At 35.7% G+C, this 22839-nt stretch overlaps 2 protein-coding genes and 1 long non-coding RNA gene across 7 annotated transcripts; 1 reads left to right on the top strand and 2 right to left on the bottom strand.

Moving 5' to 3' along the window:
• Positions 1 to 2910: 2910 nt before the first annotated feature.
• LOC140987588 (protein REDUCED CHLOROPLAST COVERAGE 1-like) lies at positions 2911 to 17386 on the top strand. 5 transcript variants are annotated; one of them, XM_073456155.1, is made up of 24 exons: positions 2911 to 3061; positions 3542 to 3632; positions 3703 to 3764; positions 4297 to 4389; positions 5308 to 5380; positions 5466 to 5834; positions 6446 to 6510; positions 6587 to 6718; positions 7149 to 7190; positions 7303 to 7827; positions 7933 to 8090; positions 8361 to 8892; positions 8982 to 9044; positions 9130 to 9231; positions 10353 to 10664; positions 11172 to 11264; positions 11357 to 11458; positions 11719 to 11823; positions 12001 to 12134; positions 13072 to 13255; positions 13642 to 13773; positions 14057 to 14169; positions 14772 to 14862; positions 15159 to 17386. In XM_073456155.1, the coding sequence occupies exons 2-24, from the start codon at positions 3572 to 3574 to the stop codon at positions 17340 to 17342; spliced, it is 5727 nt and encodes a 1908-aa protein (XP_073312256.1). In that variant the 5' UTR covers positions 2911 to 3061; positions 3542 to 3571; the 3' UTR covers positions 17343 to 17386. The 5 variants fall into 5 exon arrangements, with proteins under 5 accessions (XP_073312256.1, XP_073312257.1, XP_073312258.1 ...); XM_073456156.1 differs by having other exon boundaries at positions 2915 to 3061; positions 3547 to 3632; XM_073456157.1 differs by having other exon boundaries at positions 2916 to 3061; positions 3571 to 3632.
• Positions 17303 to 18107, bottom strand: LOC140987589 (uncharacterized). The gene is made up of 2 exons (XR_012177172.1): positions 17794 to 18107; positions 17303 to 17500 (listed from the first exon to the last, which is right to left on the bottom strand). It is a non-coding gene; the product is annotated as an uncharacterized lncRNA (long non-coding RNA).
• A 989-nt stretch (positions 18108 to 19096) lies between these two features.
• On the bottom strand, positions 19097 to 19507 carry LOC140988457 (uncharacterized). Its single transcript, XM_073457468.1, has one exon. The coding sequence runs from the start codon at positions 19505 to 19507 to the stop codon at positions 19097 to 19099; it is 411 nt and encodes a 136-aa protein (XP_073313569.1).
• Between the last annotated feature and the right edge of the window lie 3332 nt (positions 19508 to 22839).

Below are 22839 nucleotides of genomic sequence, written 5' to 3'. Positions count from 1 at the left end.
GCGGAAGCGTTTTACAAACAAATAAACGTAAAATTCGAACTTTCTATCTACTACTTGATCTTGCAAATCACCAACCTTAAAATTGTTCTGACTCTTCTTCCTCAATTTATTCTTCGGTTTTATCTGGGAGGGGAGAATAAGAGGTGATTATTTTAGGAAATACTCAGCAAGTGGAAGCCGAATCGAGCACAATATAACAACATACATAATATTTCGAAAACACAATTCATATACAACAAAACTCGTTTCACATACATAACATTGACCAGGTACTGAGATTCCTCTGCTTTTTATAGTTTACAGATATCCACTTCAACAAAAATGGCTTTTCGCAGCGCGCAAATTCGCTTTTCGCAGCGCACATTGCACGCTGCAAAGTTAAAAGCTGTTGAAAGTTCAAGATTATCTTATGCACGCCGTTAATACAAACTATTATTCGCGGCGCGCCTATGCACGCTGTTGATAGTCATAGCATAACCGTCGCTAAGTAGCGACGGTTTCAACATTCCGTCGCTAATATTAACGACGAATTTTATTTAAATTCCGTCGCTATTTAGCGACAGAATATTTAAAACACCGTCGCTATATTGCGACGGTGTTTCAAAATTTCCGTCGCTAATTAGCGACCGAATTAAAATAAAATCCGTCGCTAATCTTGTTATTACAATAAAAAAAAATTACGTTTATAATTTAATAAATCTTAAAAAAACGTACATTATAATAATAATCCATCTTAACTAACACTTAAAAATTTACAAAAAATTGAAACAAAAATACGTACATTAAATCGAAATTTAAAAAAAATTGAAACAAAAAAACGTACCTTAAATCGAAATTTAAATTGCTTGAGAGAGAAAAATTTTAAGTGTTATGAAGTGTTGTGGTAGAATGTGGTTCGACTGATGGTATTTAAAGACAATTTGCGACGGTTTATGTTTTACCGTCGCTTTTAGCAACGGTTTTGTATTAAACCGTCGCTAATGGCGACGGTTGTTAATTTGTCGCTAATAGCGACGTACTTATTCCGTCGTTATTAGAGACGGTTATAATATAACCGTCGCTAATTTGAATTTTTGGCGACAATTATATTTAACTGTCGCTAATGTTAGCGACGGCTTGACTAAAACCGTCGCTACTTTAGCGACGATTTCAAAGAAACCGTCGTTAATATAAATATTGCGACAGTTTTCAAAAAACCGTCGCTAAATATTAACGGCGCACATTTTCATGCACGCTGTCGTTTATATAATTTTTTAACGGCACACATAAACGCACGCTGCGGATATTACTTATCCAAGCACGCCGCGGATAAGTAATATCCGCAGCGTGCATTTTAAGCACGCCGTTAATACTGTCAAGTGCAATAATATCAACAGCGCACATATGAGTGCACGCCGTTAAAAGTAATATTCGCAGCATACTTTTAATGCACGCCGTTGATGACGTGCTGCGGAAAATCATTTTTCTTGTAGTGATCAGTCCTTAATTTTTACTCCTCCAAGGGGACGATGTCATATAACGATTACAATCCCACCGTGTAAAGGCCATAAACATATCATATTGAGATTCCCACCCATATACAGTCGAATCCTCACAGTGCCCAAAATCATATGCCAAACAACACAGGAACGGAGTAGAAGAAGAATTTGTACTCGGTCGCATTTTCGAAAATGAAAATAAATATGCATAAACAGAATTGAACCTTTAAAACAAGCCCAATTACCTTGGTTTTTGAATGCTAAAAACGTGGGTGCACTGCTTTGTGAATTGGATAGCTCCTTACCCCTTGCTCGGGCAGCACTTCGGCTCACTTTTTAGGATAACTTTGGACGATTTTCAAGCAAGGTTTTGGCTAGGATATGCTGCTGGAATTTCGAAACTTTGTAGCTAAGGATCTCGAATTTTGGGTGTGAGGAATGCAATGAGTGATGGGGTATTTATAGATGAGGGGAAGGGAGCTTAAGGTGACAGCCAAATCTTGCTCATTTGGTATCAAAATCACACAATTTCATTCCATTTCGTCACCCAATCTTACCATTGTTTGACTCCAATCATTCCTTGATCCAACACCCTTGATTGGCTCGAAATTTTGGTGCAACGGTAGGGAGGATTTGCTGAATCTCATGTCAAAACTTATTGATTCCTTGTACATGAATTGATGATTTGTTTTCATTTACTAGGCTTCCCAATTCATGCATGGATATGTTCTTGTATATGCATGCCATTAAATTCAAAATCTCGAAATTTAGGGCCACAATCCACCGTTCATGTAATTATTTACTTTCCTTACGTCCTTGGCTTGCACAAATCTTCTATAATCTTGTAATATTTCCTATCAAATTTTCGAAATTTGCATGCACAAGTGTAGATACTATTAAGCTTCATCATTAGAGATTTCCAATACACAAAGATTTCCAATATATTTCCCACTTAATACAAGAATCCAAGATCCTAATTTCCTTACAAATATTAATTACAAAGTTTGAAAAGAGAAAAATCCAGTCCTCACAATAACCTCTAAAAAAACATGAAGTTTGCTTGAATCGATGAATTTGGAGGATGAATTTCAAATTCATTGTTTAGATATACAAAATTCAAGTAGATTCCAAATCCACTCTATATCAAGTTACATAATTTCAATTATAATTATGTTGGGTTTTAAATACACCCAAAATAAATCTTATTTGAAATTTATCACTCAAATCTTAGTTTAAAATCATATCCATCGATCCAAGGGGCGATAATAAATCTATCTAAACCCAATTAAAAGTTCTCATATTAAAATGATAAACATCGAGTATGCCTATTGGATGGAAGCTGCCATACAATTCTGACCATTAAATCTCAACCCTTCCTCCCTTATCACACCCTCACCCCAACCCACCCCACCCCACCCCACCCCACCCCACCCCACCCCTTGTATATCTCTTTCATTTTGCCTCTTCCAATATTCTCCCTCGCTCGGTCTCTCAAGCTCTCTTTTAATGGTGCACTGCAATATCTGCACATCATCCAAATACTGAACTTAGCTCCACCGGCGTACAACCATCTATTGACCAAGGTACAACCTCGCCCGCGTACTGCAGATATCATTTCTTCATGTTTTCTTTCCTCGATATAAATATAAATGAATACCGCATTTAAGTAACCTCTGCATCAATCCTATCCGGGATTACACTTTGTCGCAATCTTCAATTGAAATCTGCTATAAACTGGTTTAACTCTTAATTATTACCTTGCAATAAGCACTACTGTTTCACATATATATATATATATATATATATATTACATTTGCGTACGTAAATATGTATTTTGCAATTATTTTTCTTCATTCTTTAATTGTTGTTCTTGTGCAAAAAGCTGTTAAAACATATAGTTGGGTTAATGATAATTATTATATTCCAACCTCACAAAAGCTTATCTGTAATATTCTCAAAACAACATTAATGGGGCTAGACTAGCTCATCTTTCTTTTTTCTTTGGAAAAATGCGTGGAATTTTGTTTAGTTTTGTCGATTTTTCAAGTATTTCGAAGTTTAAGGTTAGTTAAGGAGCTAGCTCAAGTTTCAGAATGGCACCAAAGAACGCTCGGGGCAAGCCCAAGGGTGACAAGAAGAAGAAAGACGAGAAGTGTAAATTTTTTTTTATTAACTCTTTTTATCTCGTTGGAAAATATTATATATAAATTGCTTTAATTTGCAGTTCTTCCAGTTGTGTTGGATATCAAAGTTAACCTCCCCGACGAATCTCGTGTTCTTTTGAAGGTTTGTTACACTAGCTAGCTACACCAATTTTTTTTTTTTAAAGATTAATTCACACAAAATAATATGTAAATACCTTGGAACTCTCTCTTTTTATTTTCATTTTTTTTTGAAAATATTCTACGTACGTACTTTGGAAGATAAGAGAGATTGCATGAACATAAAAAAAATTCACTTATCGTCTAGACTTCGTTGTTATATTAAAATATAAAGTTTTGCATCCTAGTTTATTATAAAAATTTATTATATATAGTTTTGCTTATATGCTGCTCACCAGTCGTGCTAATCTCTCTTTTCCCACCAATAAAGTGACACTAATTAATCTATTTGATCTACAATTTATACATACTTCATCGCTTCCAATAGATGAGTGATACCTNTATATTACGTGCACTAATTTTCTCAACATGTTAAATTTTGGATTTATGTATAATTTACTTATTTCATTTACAAGAAAGGACATCTAGCCATCTGGGCAATGTGATTTTTACGATATTTTTTAACTTTTTTTGTTGCTTGTGTTCTTGTCGAACAGGGAATATCAACTGACAAAATAATAGATGTTCGTCGACTGTTGTTAGTTAACACATTAACGTGCCATATCACCAACTTCTCCCTATGTCATGAGGTAAATTGTTCTCCTTCTGGTTGTTAATCTAATCAAGATCATAAATTTAGGACAATGTCTCGAGTTTAAGAGTTAACTATAATGAACCGCTTCCCATCTACAAAAAAATAACGCCCAATTTATGTGTTCTTATATGAGTTGTGCTTAAATACACGATTAAATATTAATTAAGTATCTTGTAAGACGATCTCAAATATATTTATTCGTGGTCAACTATGTCCGTATTTACAATAAAAAGTAATACTTTTGACATAAAAAATAATATTTTTTCATGAGTGATCCAAATAGAAGATCTGTTTCATAAAATTGACCCATGAGACCGTCTCACAAGAGTTCCATGTTAACTATTTTATTATGTCTTAAGATGTAGAACTCTGTGTTCGATTGCAATGCGTTAAAATGGTGTTTCTTTACCATCGTATGTAAATGTTGAACTACATTTATATTTTCCAAAAAAAATTAAAATAAAAACCTTAAGAAATCATTATAAGATTGATTTTTCCAAACGAATAATGTCCATATGCATATAGTCATAAGAATAAATGTTGTGAATAGAAAAGAAAAAACGAAAAAAATTTGGGACTATGAGTTGTTTTATAACAATTTTATTCATTTTTCGACCGAGTACATATTCAATGATGCATTGAATTAATTATGCTGCACACTTACCGTGCACATCTATGTGAGCACCGATGAGGTGTCGCTCACCCATTGGATGTGATGAAATATAGAAAAATTGTGTATCCAATGGATGAGCGACAACTCATTGGTGATCACATAGATGTGTACGATAGGTGTGCAGCATATCATATTTATATATATATATAAACCTAATGGATATACCTATATATGTGAGAGCCCAATTAGTTTCCAGAATTTTAGCTTCCCAGATTTCCTGGCTGGCCCATTAAATTACAGGTAAGGGGCCCACAACTGAAAGACACATTGGACATGTCCGCACTGAAACCCTGCACCCTCACGCTAGTCGAAGGTAAAAATAAAAAACTACGACACGTAGGACAAAAAAATGAAATTCCTATTTTATCCCTAATTGTTTGGATTTCTCCTTATCCCAGAGGACTACGAGGAAGATAGCGCCACGGCGCACGTTAGAAGGCTGCTGGACATCGTCTCCAGCACGACTTCTTTTGGGCCGTCGGGCAACAAGGATCATTACTCCTCGGCCTCCACATTCACTGCCGGTGACGCTGGAAAGAATGTGCGAGGTGTGCAGGATGCAAAGCCCTCGAGGAAATCGAGTAAATCTCAAAGCTCAAACAGTAAAAAAGACAGCTCTTCGCCTCCGTCGTCACTGGCGGAGGCGGAGGCGAAGTACGCATCTTCGGCGTTAGTTGACGGAGAAGCGGAGATGAATAACATTTCACCCAACCTGGGGAACTTCTACGAGTTCTTCTCTCTCTCTCATCTCACGCCTCCGCTTCAATGTAAATCTTTTTCCTTCTTCCATCACTTCTTAATCGATTCTATCTTGCATGTGAGTGGATCATGGATTGGAATGAAGTGAAAAAGATCGATTCTTTCGACCTCGCCATCGTCCTAAACCTGACTTCATTTAGTATAGTACACACACTCACATATATACACACACACACACACACAGAGTTAGTTTCTCATGTCGTGAGCTTTCTCCTTGAGGTCATTCAATATTTAATAATTTAACTCACTCTGGGCCCGCCTTTTTTTTTCTGAGGGAAGGCCCACCTCTGTTTTATGTGTTGTAAGTTACTCAAGTACATCGATGATCTATGAATAACATTTACTTGTTCTAAAGACACATTTTTCTTCTGTTTGCAATTTAAATATAACTGTAATTGTCTTCGAACGAAACTTTCAATCCTTCAAGGGGACGACAGAAGATGTGTGGAGTCTGCAATTTATCAAGTGTTGGCATTTATCCAAAATTTTGCCGAATGAGTTAGTGTCGGTCCTTGGAAGTTGCTAGGGAAAAACAAGTTGCTTTTTTTCCTTTTCTTGAATTATGTCTAGCCTTAGTGGGAATGTACGCTTATGGATATGTGATTCACGACTATGTCAGTTATAAGGTTGGGCATGAAGAAAACTGGTGGAGTTTTAGGGGCTGATCATCTTTTCACTCTTGAAGTAAGTCCCTTGAAGCTTTTACTTAAATGGAGGCATAACGATAACAGAATATTCTGCTTTGTTTTTTTTTTTTCAGGTGAAGTTGTGCAACGGGAAATTGATTCTTGTAGAAGCTTCCAGAAAAGGTTTTTGTAGCACTGGAAAGCAGCAGATTCTTTGTCACAGTCTGCTTGACCTGTTGAGACAACTCAGCAGAGCCTTTGATAATGTCAGTCCCATACTTTCTTGGTTATTTTTTTTATGTTAGCCTCGCATTTGATTGCTGTTATCCTTAAAATGCTCTGCATTGATATTTGCAGTTATTGGTTCTTTGCTTATGTTATTAACTTTAAACTTCCATCAAGTGGATTACTGTCAGCGTGCTAATCCCTTTAATCATCCTTGTTATCCCCTGTTCTAAGCTGTAATTTTTTAATATTTTTTATAAACTGGGCTGTGGCAGCATTTCGTAACAGATTGTGGTGCATTACTGTTGCGAGATTCCTGGAAATTGTGCAATAGTTGCCCTCAATATCTAATCTTCTCTCATTAGAGTGCATTTCTGAAGATGGCTTAACATTTTTACTAACTGTGATGCACTTGTTTTGGTGACTGAAGCAATTTTTGAGACCTGATAAACCTTCTTATCTCCATTTCAGGCTTACAGTGTACTCATGAAAGCATTTTCAGAAAGAAATAAAGTAAAAGCATCAGTACCTTGGATTCTCTGAATCAACAGGCTTTTTGCCACATCTTTCTTTTTGCGTCAAGTTTTACATTATTCGCTACTGAATTACCTTTTCTTTACTGCAGCATGGGAACCTACCTTTTGGCTTCAGATCCAACACATGGCTTGTCCCTCCTGCTGCTGCACAATCACCATCTGCATTTCCTCCTCTGCCTTCAGAGGATGAAAACTGGGGAGGAAATGGAGGTGGTCTAGGCAGAGCTGGAAAAAGTGACCTGCTACCTTATGGAAATGGATTTTTGTCTATCGCGTCGCTGCCATGCCAAACAGCTGAGGAGAGGCAGATACGAGATAGAAAAGCCTTTCTTCTTCACAGTTTATTTGTAGATGTTGCTATTTTTAAAGCCATTGCAGCTGTGAAACATATCATGAAAACTCGAGATTTAATTCATTCTGCTTTGGATAGTCAAATTATCCATACTGAGAAAGTTGGGGATATATGCATTGCTATAACCAAAGATGCTTCTAATGCTAGCTGCAAAGTTGATACTAAGATTGATGGACAAGCAGCTATTGGGATGGAAACCAAAAAATTGGGTGAAAGAAACCTGCTTAAGGGAATCACAGCTGATGAAAATAGTGCTGCTCATGTAAGATTCAAAGGACTTGACGAAAGAAAGCTGTTTATTCAACATGTTTCTTGCTTGTGGTTTGTCAAATTTTATAATCAAGAAGTTTGCGTATGTTGACTGCAGGATATTTCTACCCTAGGGGTTGTGAACATAAAGTTTTGCGGTTATATAGCGAGTGTGAAAGTGCAAGGGATTGACGATGTAAATGCGAATCCTAATTCACAAAGCCTGGAGTTTCTTGATCAGCCAGATGGTGGCGCTAATGCCCTCAACATTAACAGGTTTATTTACTAAATACTCCCATAATTATGCTAATCAGCACATAATTTCTAAAATGAGATTCATTTGCTATTTCCTGTTTAGGCAATGTTACGCCACTTCCACTCTGCACTCCGTATTAAGTGTTCTTAATTGAACTGGATAAGCTTTTATGATCAGCTTATATTTATTCTGGGTTTATTTCACACTACTAGTTTACAATGTATTGTATCTCTCGGTCTCTAATCTTCACTTAGAAATGATTTTGTTACTTTAATCTTGTATATTTGCAGTTTGAGGCTGCTTCTTCATGAAAATGAGATTCCAAAACAAAATAAGTTAACCCAGAATTCACCTTTGTTAAAGGGTGATGATCTCTGTTCTTCCCAAGCTTTTGTTGAGAGAATATTGGAGGACAGTCTTTCAAAGCTTCGGGAAGAGGAAACTCGTACAGATGCTTTTGTGAGATGGGAACTTGGAGCCTGCTGGGTACAGCATATACAAGATCAGAAAAAAACAGAGAAAGAGAAGAAGACGTCTCAGGATAAGTCCAAAAATGAGTTGAAGGTTGAGGGACTAGGAACACCTCTTAAATCCCTTGAAAGCAAAAAGAAGACTTCAGATAAAAGTACTGCGATACCAAAATCTGAAAATTTCAAGTCATCTGCAGATGAAGTGAAGGATGAAGCTGAGAAGACGGTGAAAATTGTGACAGAATCTCAGTTTGATACTGAAACACCTGAAAGTGAACTTATGCTAAAAACGTTGTTGTCTGATGCTGCCTTTTCTCGATTAAAAGAGTCAGAAAGTGGACTTCACACTAAGGTATCATGTAATACTTAGTGGTTTTTAACTAAGTGTTTTCTGGCATTTATTTTTGGAATCAGTTTACTTACTTTGCTTATTGTTGGTAGTCGGTGCAAGAATTAGCTGAGTTATCCCAAAAGTATTATAATGATGTCGCCCTGCCAAAACTGGTACTTTTGTTTTTTCCCTTTAATATGGAATTATATATCTTACTGAAAAATAGCATCTCTGGTCATTCTAAATTACGAAAGACAGGTTGCAGATTTTGGTTCATTGGAACTATCACCAGTGGATGGCCGGACACTAACTGATTTCATGCATACTAGAGGTCTTCGGATGCGTTCGCTTGGACAAGTTGTAAGTTACTCGTGGTGTTATTAACTCCTCTGTCCATACTACATGTTTGTCATTTTAGATATTTGAGTTATCGTTTTTATATACCAAAAGAAAGGTCATTGCCTTTCATGTATAAATCAATTAGGGGTTCAAGAATTAGCTGAAATCTGAGAATTTCAAATCCATGAGATAGACGGAATCTCTAGTAGTTTCGAGGATTCTTAAATCTTTGGGTTTTAATCTTTTTCTATGATATCATTCGATTGTTTATATATTTCCAATTTATTTCAAATTCTCCATATTTGAAGTAATTTACAATCCAGTCCTCCAAATCAATCATTTAATCCAAATGCAATCTAAAGCTACATTTGGATGCATGGATTTGGATTAAAATTAAATTTTAAGTAAGAGGATTTGAAAATCAATGGATATGAAGTATGAAATTTTAATGGGAATCTCAAGTGCCCAATTGGTGAACTATTAATATACTAGATTTTAATGGTGTATTTTAAGTTCTCAAATTTTTCTCGTTGAATTTTAAACAGGTAGGAATATAGTGAAGAGCACACATATTGCAGCATAGGATTTACTTGACCGGTCATGAGGACCTAGTGACCTACATCCAAGAAACATCGCCTGTAGGTTAAAAGTTTTATTAATCTCTCTTAGTTTAGATTATAACCATCACTTCTTCATATGGTTGATAATATATATTGGGTAATATGGTAGAAAATATTTTTTAAACCTAGATCGCATCATGTCATATCATATCATATAATATAAAGATACAATCTGACCTAATATCAAATATAATTTTACGATATATTCTTCGATTTCTATCAGTTCTAACCATGAAATGTACCCGAGTATTAGGATGATTGAATTTGAATCCATGCAGCTCAAATTTGTCACCTCAAATGCACATAATTGAAATCAGATAATCTTCGTTGAGATGTTGAGTTCAAGAGTAATTGCATAGGATTTCATTATTTTACGTTTTCTTGTTTATAAAGACGGCATTATTAATTCCTTTCTAATATTTTGTGATGTCCGAATTCTAAAAATTATTTCCGATTTTACATGCAGTGTGGTGGGGAATAAAACCACACATTTTACTTAGAATTCATATTGTATTTTAACAGGTTAAGCTTTCAGAGAAGTTATCACACGTGCAGTCGCTTTGCATCCATGAGATGATAGTACGGGCTTTCAAGCATATTATGCAGGCAGTAATAGCTGCTGTCCACAAAACTGAAAACATTGCAGCAAGCATCGCAGCAGCTTTAAATTTGATGTTTGGATCTCCTGAAAGTGGACAACCAGGTCAGCATGTACATTCCCTTGTATGGGGATGGCTGCAAGTTTTTCTTAAGAAGAGATATGGATGGGATCTAATCAGCTCAAACTATAATGATGTGAGAAAATTTGCAATTCTTCGTGGTTTGTGCCATAAGGTATGCTGAATTTAAGTAGCCGGAGATTGGCAAGATCGTCGCATTTAGTTTCCGATGTTGATCCTTAAGATGTCACTTTCTTTTCCACATGATGCTTTGACTTGCCTAAATATATTTTAGGGATAGATAATTATACATATTCGTGAAAGAACTGTTGGATGTTCTCCATTAGAGAATCCCAAATGCAGTTCATTTGTTCAAAGAATCCCAAATGCAGTTCATTTGTTCAAAAACAAATGTGTAATTGAGTGCAAAATAAATTCTTCCTAGCATGATTGTTGTGTATTGCCTGAGGTAGTGGCTAGCAATTTGACTTCTACACACACACACACACACACTCTCTCTCTCTCTCTCAATCATTCAACATGTTAGAAAGAAAAACTTTACACCTTTTCACGCTGTCTGGCAACAAAAACAAAGATATGGACCTGTTTTGTTTATTCCATTTCATATTGGCTGGAGATTAAGTATATAGTGCTTTAAAGGTTTTATATCCTATGTTTCTAGGTGGGTATTGAACTGGTATCAAGAGACTACAATATGGAATCTGCATGGCCTTTCCGAGTGGAAGACATTGTTAGTCTAGTACCAGTGCATAAGGTTATTTCAGACCTTTTAATTCGTATGATGAGGCACCTTATATACTCTTGGTGTGTTGTAGATGCAATAAAATTGTCATTGGTTTCTTACAGCAAGCAGCATGCTCTTCTGCTGATGGACGCCAGCTCTTGGAATCTTCTAAAACAGCTCTTGATAAAGGAAAACTTGAAGAGGCTGTCGCCTATGGAACAAAGGTGGATTATAGATCACGTTCACAATAATTCCTTGTGTTTTTTATATCAACTTTAGTTAGGTTTCTTTCCGACTGCTTTACGGGTCATGACAAGGTTAGTAAACAATCTGTGGTATAATTTTGTTTGGTTCATGAGTTAATATTTTCATGGTTTCAAATTACAACTAAAACAAAATTGAGTGGCAATGGCTATTATAAACACATTTCTTGTGGCTAATCTCGAGGTTAATAATTAACTGAATGAATGCAACATAATCGCAGGCCCTTGCAAAGTTGGTTGCAGTATGTGGACCCTATCATCGAATGACAGCTGGTGCTTACAGCCTTCTTGCCGTTGTTTTATATCACACTGGAGACTTCAACCAGGTACATGCCCAGTCTGCTTTATTTTATTGCAGTGGCATCTAAGAAAAAACACTATCAGCCTGTTGTTATCCTAAGGCCCAGTAGCATCTGTAAATCACCTACTAGATTGAATATATTCTCTAGCGTCTCACTGTTTAGAATATCTGCAATCCACTTTATTTTGTTGATCGTACACAGGCAACAATTTATCAGCAAAAAGCCTTGGATATCAACGAACGAGAACTAGGGCTTGATCATCCAGATACTATGAAAAGTTATGGGGATCTTGCTGTCTTCTATTATAGACTCCAACACACAGAACTCGCTCTCAAGTATGCGTTCTTGATTCACAGTCACTGTACCCTTTAAATTTGTCAAGTGTGATTTCGTAATGGTGAAGTTCATTTATCAAAAAATGTTTTTATATTTTAAAATTTAAATCTTGCATGTAAATGATGCATGTCCAGGCTATACAGAAATATTCTGTTTGTTTATCTTGAAGAAACAAATATTTCCGTCATTTCTGTATTGCATAAGTGGAGTATGTAGCCATTTGCGTTGATACGAAAATAACCGCATGTTCACTTTCTTTGGCTTATCAAAACAATTACTCTTTTTGTGTGAATTAAATTTGACAACTTAGAAGTCCTGTGATCCAGTCTGCCGTATGAAGATAAACAGTGGGAACTTGGAGTGAAGAACATGTGCCTAAATTATTGTAAACACAGACTTCAAGTTTAAGACGTTTCTTGTAGGCTCAGCCTCCACATTTATCTCGGCTCAGGTGCTGATTGATATGGCTGAACATTGGAAAAATGTGTATCATTTGAATAAAATTGGCCTTTAAGGCAAGTTAAACCCTGGGAAAATGAGTGCTTGGATACATGTTGGCAAGTAAGAATGGAGCTCATTTTATGCATGTGAGATGGTAAAATTATTCCGGACGAAAATAAATTGTGAGGATTGTTTGAATTCACCAAGAGACTAATATTCCACTGGTCCGGAAGCACGATTGAGCAAAAAAGTAATTAGGCTGGGAAAAGGAACATGCCTAAAATGTTTGATCTGTTTACGTAACCGGAGTTACATCCCTTAAATCTACATTTAATTGCTGTAGAAGAACGATACTAACCATAGAAGAACGATACTAACCATTTAGATATGTGTGTGTGTGTGTGTTATTGTTTTCGAGCTTTTCCCTTTTGAAACAAAGCTTTCTCTGAATGTATTTAGTAGTTATACTTATGTGTTTCCTTTTTCATTGTATAGATATGTTAAGCGAGCGTTGTATTTGTTGCATCTTACATGTGGTCCATCACACCCAAATACTGCTGCAACATACATAAATGTCGCTATGATGGAGGAAGGACTTGGTAATGTGCGTATTGCTCTGAGATACCTTCATACAGCTCTGAAATGCAACCAAAGGCTTCTTGGACCGGATCATATTCAGGTCCTTTCAAATTTTCTGAGATTTTTCTCATTCCATTTATAGAGACACGAGCTGTAATTTTGTGGCTTACTACTGAAAGCGTCACTGTTTACCTCCTTATCTCGTTCCAAAGCAATATCTTTGTAGTGTTTTATGTGTATGTGATTAGGATCATAAGCGTTTGTTTTTTCATTTTTCCTTCCAACATACAGAGAAAATGAAACACGTGCTTACAAGTGTTGTTTTCTTTTGTGGATTCTTTTGGAAATGCTGCCTGGGTTTGAATTTTCTATCTTCTAAACTTAGAATTCGTTGGCCTTTTGTTACTTCATGATGAATTATCTTGTTCCAGTTGTTATGTTAGCATGGTTTAAAAACGATATGCTAACTCATTTAGTGTTTTCCAGACAGCTGCTAGTTATCACGCCATCGCAATCGCCCTCTCCTTGATGGAAGCATATCCTTTGAGTGTTCAGCATGAACAAACAACCTTGCGGATACTTCGGGCAAAGCTAGGATCAGATGATCTTCGAACTCAGGTACTTTGATTTTTTTGAGTCCAGAATTGTATGACTGATCACAAGTTTTTGTGTTCTAGGTTTTTCATGCTTGTTAGCAGTAGAGGATGCGTAGACTTTTTATTGGTGTTTGAATGATGCAATTACTGGTGCTGATCACCATACTTTTCTTTTTATGACCTTGACTATCACATATCACTGAGTTTTAGCAATTATTTTGGATGCTGTGGAGGAAACGTTCTCTGTGTATCGATCCCTTCAAGGTTGTTACAATATTTGGGGGCCTCGTTGTTTTTTCTTGCAGGATGCGGCTGCATGGCTTGAGTATTTTGAATCCAAGGCAATTGAGCAGCAAGAAGCTGCTCGAAATGGGACACGGAAGCCAGATGCTTCTATAGCCAGCAAGGGCCATCTAAGGTAAATCAACATTTTCTGGGTGGTTTTTGAAATCAATGCATTTACCTCCCTGAACATGGAGGGAAACCTTTTTACCCTTAACTGACATTATCAATAGATAAGTTGACTGGTGGAATGTGTTATTCTCAGGATCCATATCAATTTGATGAGAATCGTTGCTTTATCAATGTGGGATGTGATCTTTCCCATCGTACCCACCCCTTTAGCTTTATTTCCTTTTGAGTGACTCAGAATCTTGAGTTGTGGCTTCGGTTCTAATTTTAATGACATGCTACCTGCATTTTGGTCCGTGGAAGTGAGGTTTCTTTGTGAAATTTCGAACCCCTTGCTGATAAGGATGCACATTAAAATCAATGTGCCGTTAGAGTTTAAATGACTTTAAAGCCTGATTACCCTAGCAGAGAATGTGAGAAAGGCTAATACCTTTCCGTTGATTGGAAATAACTGCACTATTCTTTATGTTTTCTGGTGGTCTCATAGTTGCAAATTTTTCCTTAAAATAGACCTACCTTCTACAAATTGCATATTGCCTTCCTCTTCAGAGAAAGATTACATTTGGGAGATGGATGTTATTTCGTTCTTACTGATGATTTCTCTTTCAGTGTATCAGATTTGCTCGACTACATTAATCCAAATCATGATGCAAAAGGGAAGGATGCTATGGGAGTAAAGAGAAGAAATTATGTTGCAAAGGTTAATATTTTAGCTTCTTTTATCGGTAAATTAAAACACATTGATAAAAAAATAGATACAGCTACGCTGGACATGTAGATTGTTACAAAGTTAAGCTAAGTAGCTATATACTCTGTGTGAGTGCCATTGTAGAACTTGAAAGTTATCCTGTCTCTATGACATTCATGGGTTTTTCTAAAGCTTGTCATCATACCATATAGAGTACCGTCTCTGAAAAATGATGTGCACTTTCACTTGATCGACAAATATTCATTTTTCAGAAGCACACTTATTTTACAATTGTGTTTCATTTCTAGGCAAAGGAAATATCCCTGCAACAAAAGCTCGACTCAGATTTTGATTTGCTGCTCCCAAAAGATGTCCGTAAGAAGGAGTCAGATGAAGACAAACAAGTCGCTAACTCTGATGTGGAGCCCAACTTGGACAATTTATCTTCCACTCTGCCAATTCAGTCTGAAGAAAATATTCAGGTACATTTGGAGGAAAATCCCACTCAGCTTGACCAGCCTTTGCCTGAGAAACCTGTAGAGAAAATGCCAGTGATTTCAAATGATATCCCACCTGAAGCTCATGTGGAAGCGGAAGATGGATGGCAGCCAGTTCAACGACCCAGGTCAGCTGGTCTGCTTGGAAGACGAATAAGGCAGCGACGTCAGCACACAGTAAAGATGTTTGCTCATCAGAAGAAAGATTTAGTTGCTGAAGTGGATAATGGTAGACTTAAGCGTAACCATCGAACCGGTAAATATTATGTGTTAAAGAAACAGGGGACTTCTCCAGAAAATTTTGCGGAATATTATGTACCGAAGAATCCATCACCTGGAAATAAGTTCGGTAGGAAAATCATTAAAACTGTGGCATACAGAGTGAAGTCTGTGTCTTCATACCTCATGGATGCTGCTGTGGAGTCTGTTGATAATGAAGGTAAGACATTATTCTCTCCATCTCATGAAGGGTCGTCAACTTTTCTACCAAAAGAGACTGGAACAGTGCGAAAGAGAAGTTCAATAATTAGTTTGGGTGAGTCCCCATCATACAAGGAAGTAGCCCTGGCACCACCAGGTTCCATACCTATGTTGCAGGCAAAACTTCCCCAGAGTGACATCCAATGCAATAAACAAGTTATAGAACAAGGTGAGCAACAATATGAAACAGAAGAAAAACACGAGTTGCTGGAATTAAATGGAGAAAATCAGGAAGTGAAAATTGTGAATATAGTAGTTGATTACACAGAGAAATCAAAAGATGATACCGAGGCTTCAAACAAAGAAGAGGAATTTCAAGCAGATGATGCTAAGAATTATGAAAACCTTGTTCCTGGGACTGAGTGTATTGCACCCTTTCAATCCAGTGGGAATGAGTGTAATCAAATGGATGAACAATGTGCATTGGCAGATAGCATACCAGATTCTGTACATTCTCCCGAAATCGGTACTTGTACTGCAGCTTCATTAAACACCATAGGAGATAATGTTGACACAAAATTTAATTTGCAAGGGTTTGAAGAACTGAATGTAAAACGTCCAGTGACAGGTCTGAATGACTCCAGAGAAGTTTCCAACAGGAAGTTGTCTGCAGCAGCAGCACCATTCAATCCATCAATAAGTGCTGCACGTGTTGCACCTTTGCCTTTGAATATTTCTCTCCCCTCTGGTCCAGGAGCTGTTCCACCTGTTGGGCCCTGGCGGATGAATATGACCCTTCATCCAGGTCCTGTTACTATTTTACCTAATTCAGTGTGCTCTCCTCACCACCCATATTCGTCTCCCCCACCAACACCTAACATGATCCACCCATTGCCGTTTGTGTACCCTCCATATACTCAACCCCAAGCTATACCACCCAGCACTTTTCCAGTAACTAGTAGCCCATATCATCCAAGTCATATTCCTTGGCAACGGAATATATGCTCCAACGGTTCAGAGTTTATTCCTATCACAGTTTGGCCTGGCTGCCATCCAATAGAATTTCCTTCACCAATAGTGGTGGAATCAATTTCTGAACTCATAATGGAGACAAAGACGCGATCTATCAACTCTGAAAACCTAAATTTGGCACCTGATTTTCCTGTGGATCTTGGCCCAGAGAACGAGTCTAAGAAACAATTAGTTCTTCCAGCATCAGATGCACTGGGAAACTTGAAAAATATGGACGTAATCAGATCTGAGAATGCAGACAATATTCATTGTTCGGTTAGTCCCTTAAACAGCAGTAATGGTTCCAATAAAAATGCCTGCAGACACGACCATCATCTTGTGCAGAGACAGCAGCAGAAAGCTGACGATGATAAGACCTTCAATATTTTAGTTAGAGGAAGAAGGAACAGAAGGCAGATACTGAGAATGCCATTAAGTTTACTGAGAAGACCAAATAATTCACAGTCATTCAAAGTTGTATGCAGTAGAGTAGTAAGGGAAACAGAACTTCCTAGATCTACCTGTTTTGATTCTAGTGAGACTAATAATGCTAATGCAACATAAGGTCACTTCTATTACTAATTATAGTTCAAGCTGATTAAAAAGAAGTGAAAGTTATGTTACAACACACAAAAGTGACAAATGCTACCTTCGATATTTGGAGGTTCGTTTGAGTCCTGAGTGAGTTGCTGATTACTTGCAGGTTGGTTCCTTCAAGGGTTCTTTTTGTTCTAATCTCTCTCTCCTCCCTCTCTCTCTGGCTATTTGTATATTTTCCTGCATGATAAATATTATCCTCGCATACTGTTTGTTTGTATGATTGCATTTTACAAAGAATTGCTAGCTGATTTTCTTAAATTTTATAAAGACAACACTTCATCATGCTCTTGGCAACCAGAGTAGCGTTAGGGTTCCCTTATTTTCAAAGTTAGCTTGGCTATGTTCACAGATACTTTACATTAGATAAGAGGTTTGATGTAAAAGTTGAGCGTAGCGTATTGCTATGTTCTGAAACTCAGTTTGTGCGCTGCTGGGTAAGTTAAAGTTTTGTGGCAGTCGGATGAAAGGTATTGGATACTGATGCAGAAATTAAGGTTGTCCCATAGGTCTTTATTCTGAATCATGTTAAAGAGTTTTCTTTTTTTTTTTTTTTTTATCGCCATGACATGATCGTGATACTTATTAGTGTGCCCTTGACAGTATGTTATTCTGATTCGTTCTCTGGATTATTCAAGGAATTTAAGTTGTATGAGCATATTTTTCTTGCCAAAAATTTGAAAAAAGAAATCCATCTTGTTTTTGTTCGGCTGATCCCTGTGTTCTTTAAATATGTAGGGTTTCTTTGGAGATTCATATTTGGATTATCCGAGGTTTTTTATATGATCATTGCATCTTCATTCGGGAACAAGTTTCCTTCATACAAAACATGAAGTCCATGGTATTCATTCGATTATAGAATAGGAATTTGCTGTCTTTTGTTGTCTCCAATAATGTTGCTTACAAAACAATCTGTTATTCACACTCCACATTGTATTGTAAAAACTCATCTAATTTCTTAACACATGGTGGAAGACAACTAGAAAAATGTGGAACGGGAATAACATTATTGTTTTTTTATTATTTTTTTTCAAATTTCGAATGGATTGTACAAGTACTAAATTTCGTTCAATTTTGGAATTTAAATAATTTTTTATATCCGCGTTAGCTATCATTCATTTTTATTTACGGTCACGACATTGATCTGTTGTTCTTTGGATTACACAAGACCACTCACTTTCTATTAACTATCTGAAGAAATTACTTTGTGGGAAGTAAATTTCATCTAGCAAAGCGAGATACAGAGCATAGATTTTCTCTTCAAATTCATAACTCGAAAAAATGGTCTGAAGCTGTACTTGTTTATTGAATGTTAAGGTGAGTCGACAGAGTAAAGCTAAATATATATTCATTACTATGCTATAGAAGTTGAATTTGCTGATCAGACACTTTATTTCACTTACGGCAGTTTGAGGTTAAAACGCTTTGTATGTATCAGTTATGAATTTAGATTCTCCCTTGTAAATGTTAGATAATCCTTATGTACACACAATTCAATAACGTCCCACATGCATACACCCGTAGCTATAACCCCCTTTCCACCAAACCCAACCCCGTCCGCCGCACCGGTCAAGCTTGCACAAAATGTTTGAATTATGGACTCTTGGACGTTCTGCAGTTTCGTACTTGTTAGTCAAACGAACTGCAGAGTAATACCACGTCTCCCACACGAACCAACCGAAGTAATAATCCTGTAATACATATCTGCTGCATAAAAAGTCTCATTGTGGTCTTGGCATCCTAAAGATATGCTCTTCTCCACTCTTTTCATCAACTTCAAAAACCCATTTGCTCTTGTCACCCCTTTTCATGATCCTCCTTTTTCTGTCTGTAACCCTTTCCTTGTTACCAAAATCATTACTTTTGCCAATCATTGTAATCTCCATACCTCTACCAATAGGATGTTTCATAGACCTTACTTCAGTCTTATTTTCCACCCCTCTCAATTGTCCCCCCAACCCTTTTCCTCCTCCCAACAGATTATTTGCCACCACGACTGATCTCTTACGATTCACATCAAGCTTTTCGAGTAACCTTCCATAGTTATCCGCTTTACAATCTACTAAAGAGAAGTCTATGTTCACATAATCGTGTAACACATCTACAGGGTTACCGGTCTTGAATTCTACCATGTCGTGTAAGCCCGAATCATCAATTGCTTTCTGGGATTTGTCGAGTTTTGGCGCAGGTAAGATGCACACAAGTTTTCATCCCGTTTGTCGTGCTGCTGCTGCTAAAGCTATTGTGGATGGGGACACATCGGATGTCACCTCCACAATTAGTTTTGCACTCATGCCTGCTGCCAATGCGGATATGAATTCGTTGCTTTCAAGTATTTGTGCTTCACACGAACTGCACTCTTGCTTGCATTTGCCACACTGTTTTTGGACAAGATGAGTTAAGTGAGAAAATTTGATGAGACTCATGCGTTAGTATAAGAACAAAACAAGCAAATAAACGAATGGATGGAATCCTAGTTCAGATTTGGATTTGTTTTTAGAACAAATGTAATTGGACAAAAGATCAAATTACAATGTTCAAAAGCTGTATTATTTTCTGATTTATAGCAGTCTGCATAATAATCAATTAAAAAGAACAAGAAAATAAATCTTATCTTGTTCTCTAAATCAAAAAGGAAATCAGATCAAATTTTCATGCATCCACAATGAGAAGAAGTATTCGTTTATTGGTAAACCTACCTAACAAATCACCCAAATATTATCTTGAAGCACATGCATGATGCAACCGATATCTATTGCATGCATGAATGCGCGCACGCATGAATTATAAAAGACAATAAACAGAACAGAAAAGAAGAAGCAAATACCAGTTTGAGGGAATCAAGATATGCATTTGTAGCACTTTTTGCAGACCATTCCATTCTAATTTCTTCGAATTGATGGGAATCGTTCCTGAAAATATAGCTAAATCTGGTTTTAATCGTGGAAAGGGTTTTTTGACTTTCTTGTGTTGTTCCTGTTTTTTCCTTCACTTAATTTGGAGGTTAGTTGTCGTGCGGGAGACAATCAAGGACATTCAGCAATTATTAGAGGGATATAGCTTTAAATTGAGAAAAAATGGTCCGATAATACGAATTTATTGGAATATTTTGACCAATGAAGTCATTGAATTTTATCACTTTTTGAAACAAATTTAAAATGTTGAATCAAATTAATGCGATAACATGTCAATGAATTTATGAGTTTATTCAACCGATCAAATCCAAGAGAGTGAGAACAAAAACAGAGAGGTGCAAAAACTTGAAAGTGTTTATAGAAAAATTTAAAGAACAAGTTTTTTATGAGACAGTTTTACAAGTCTATATAACTTTGAGACGAGTTAACTACATCCATAATTATCATGAATTGTAATATTGTTTTACATAAAAACTAATATTTTTTTATTATTGGATTGGATCGGGTATCTGTCTCACAAAATTGATCTACGAGACGTTGGGATGTAAACGAACTGAACCGGTTCGCGAGCTTTTCAAGTTTGCTCAAAAAAATTTGATCTGTATTCGAGCTTATCGAATTAGATCCAAACTCAAACATGTTCGAAATCTTTTTCGAGTCGAATTCGAGCCCAAATTATTTTGTCCAATAGTTCCCGAGCCATTCGCGAGTCGCTCGTAAGACTTAATATTTTATCAATATAACATGATTATATATTAAATAAATAAATTTTGAGCCTTTCGAGTACTTATTTCGAGCAATAATTCGAATAATTCGCGAACATGTTTAAATCTTTTGAGCAGAACCGAACTCGAGCTTTAATTCAAACCCAATTCAAGCCAAAATTTTTAAAATTTTAGAACTTCGAATCGAGTTCGAACTCAAATAAAACTAATTCGAGATTTCAAATTTTCGTCATATTCTACTCGATTCGGTTTGTTTATACTCCTAATAAGACCATCTTACATGATTTTTTGTGTATTTGAAATATTTGATGTGAGTTTATGTAAGTTATCTTTATATGAAGAAAAAATATTAAAATTCATAATCTAGCGTGCTCTAGAAACAAGATACGGAAAACCTATCAGTGTGATATTCGTATATCTTCATTACATATAAACCCTTCTCTCTAATAATATGTAAATTCATGAATATGTGCATATTTTATGCATATTTGCAACAAAGTCTAAATATATAATAAAAAATTTATACTCAACCAAATCGTGAGGTACTTGATTATACTCAATATGGCTACCATTCTTTTCATCTTTCATTAAAATAACAAAAAAAAATACATATCCATAACTTTATTTGTAAAATTACTTGGACCTGAATGCAATTCAATACGAAAACAGATGCATAAAAATTCATGTGAGACCATCTCACATATCAATTTTATGATAAAGATTTCTGTCTCGAACCAAATAATGAACATGTATTATTTTTTATATAAAAAATTATTAATTTTTATTACAAATATACATCTGGTCAACCCGTCTCACAGAACCGTATGAATTAATTGTCTAACTTAATACGCTACTAGGCACACGCATTGCATGTATGATGTGAACAATTATTTAGGTATAGTGTGTGTAGAGTAACATTAAATTTTAATTATAATTTTTATATCCTCCACAATATCATATTATTATAACAAAAATATTATGCTATCATTCTAATAATTATATGTAAGTTATTTTATTATTTCACCGGAATATAGCACAAACCAAACAGTTAGTAAGAGCTTAAATGTGAATAAAATTTGCGAAAAAGAGAAAAAAAAAAAAGTTTGCAAAAATGGGAAGTTGCTGAAAAGATTGTGCGGATCGAGTTTGGGAGAAGAATAAGGAAGAACCGACGTTCTATCATTTTCTTTTTCTGAAACTGTCAAAGTTTAATTCTTAGTATGAAGGCATCGAAAGTGCAAAAACGGAATAGGAAAATGCATGGCTTCACCAAAACAGCTTTTTTTTTTTTTTTTTTAAAAAAAATGTTCTTTTATATATACTTAGTATCTCACCCGCGTGATGCACCGATGCACGGTGTTTTGAAATTACTAAGTATGAACGTTTAAATAATTACTTAAATTTATTGATATAATGAATATATTTAATTATTATATAAAAAAATTTATTATATGAGATCATATTCAAATAAAGATAACAATTATGCCGTCAAATAGAATTATTTATTATTGTATTCAATATATTGATTGAGTGAAACTGTTACTAATAAAAAGAATAGAAAAATATATTAAAAATCATATATTATTTGTCTATCAAAATTTTAAAAAATAAATAAATATTTTTTTAAAAAAAATCATTTATTAGATGAAAATTTTGATTAATTTTTTTTTATTTTTTGACCATTTTAAGAAATATTTATACTAAAGTTTTAATTAAATAATAATATCGATGTATGAGCAATCAATATACCGAAATTTCACGATGAATTCTTCACAAAAAAGTTGAAAAGAGTAATATTATATAAAAATTTCATAGTTTATTAAA

This window comes from Primulina huaijiensis, chromosome 11 (genome assembly GCF_012295235.1).
Source record: "Primulina huaijiensis isolate GDHJ02 chromosome 11, ASM1229523v2, whole genome shotgun sequence".
Lineage (NCBI taxonomy): Eukaryota > Viridiplantae > Streptophyta > Magnoliopsida > Lamiales > Gesneriaceae > Primulina > Primulina huaijiensis.
This window is presented reverse-complemented; position numbering and strand designations above follow the sequence as displayed.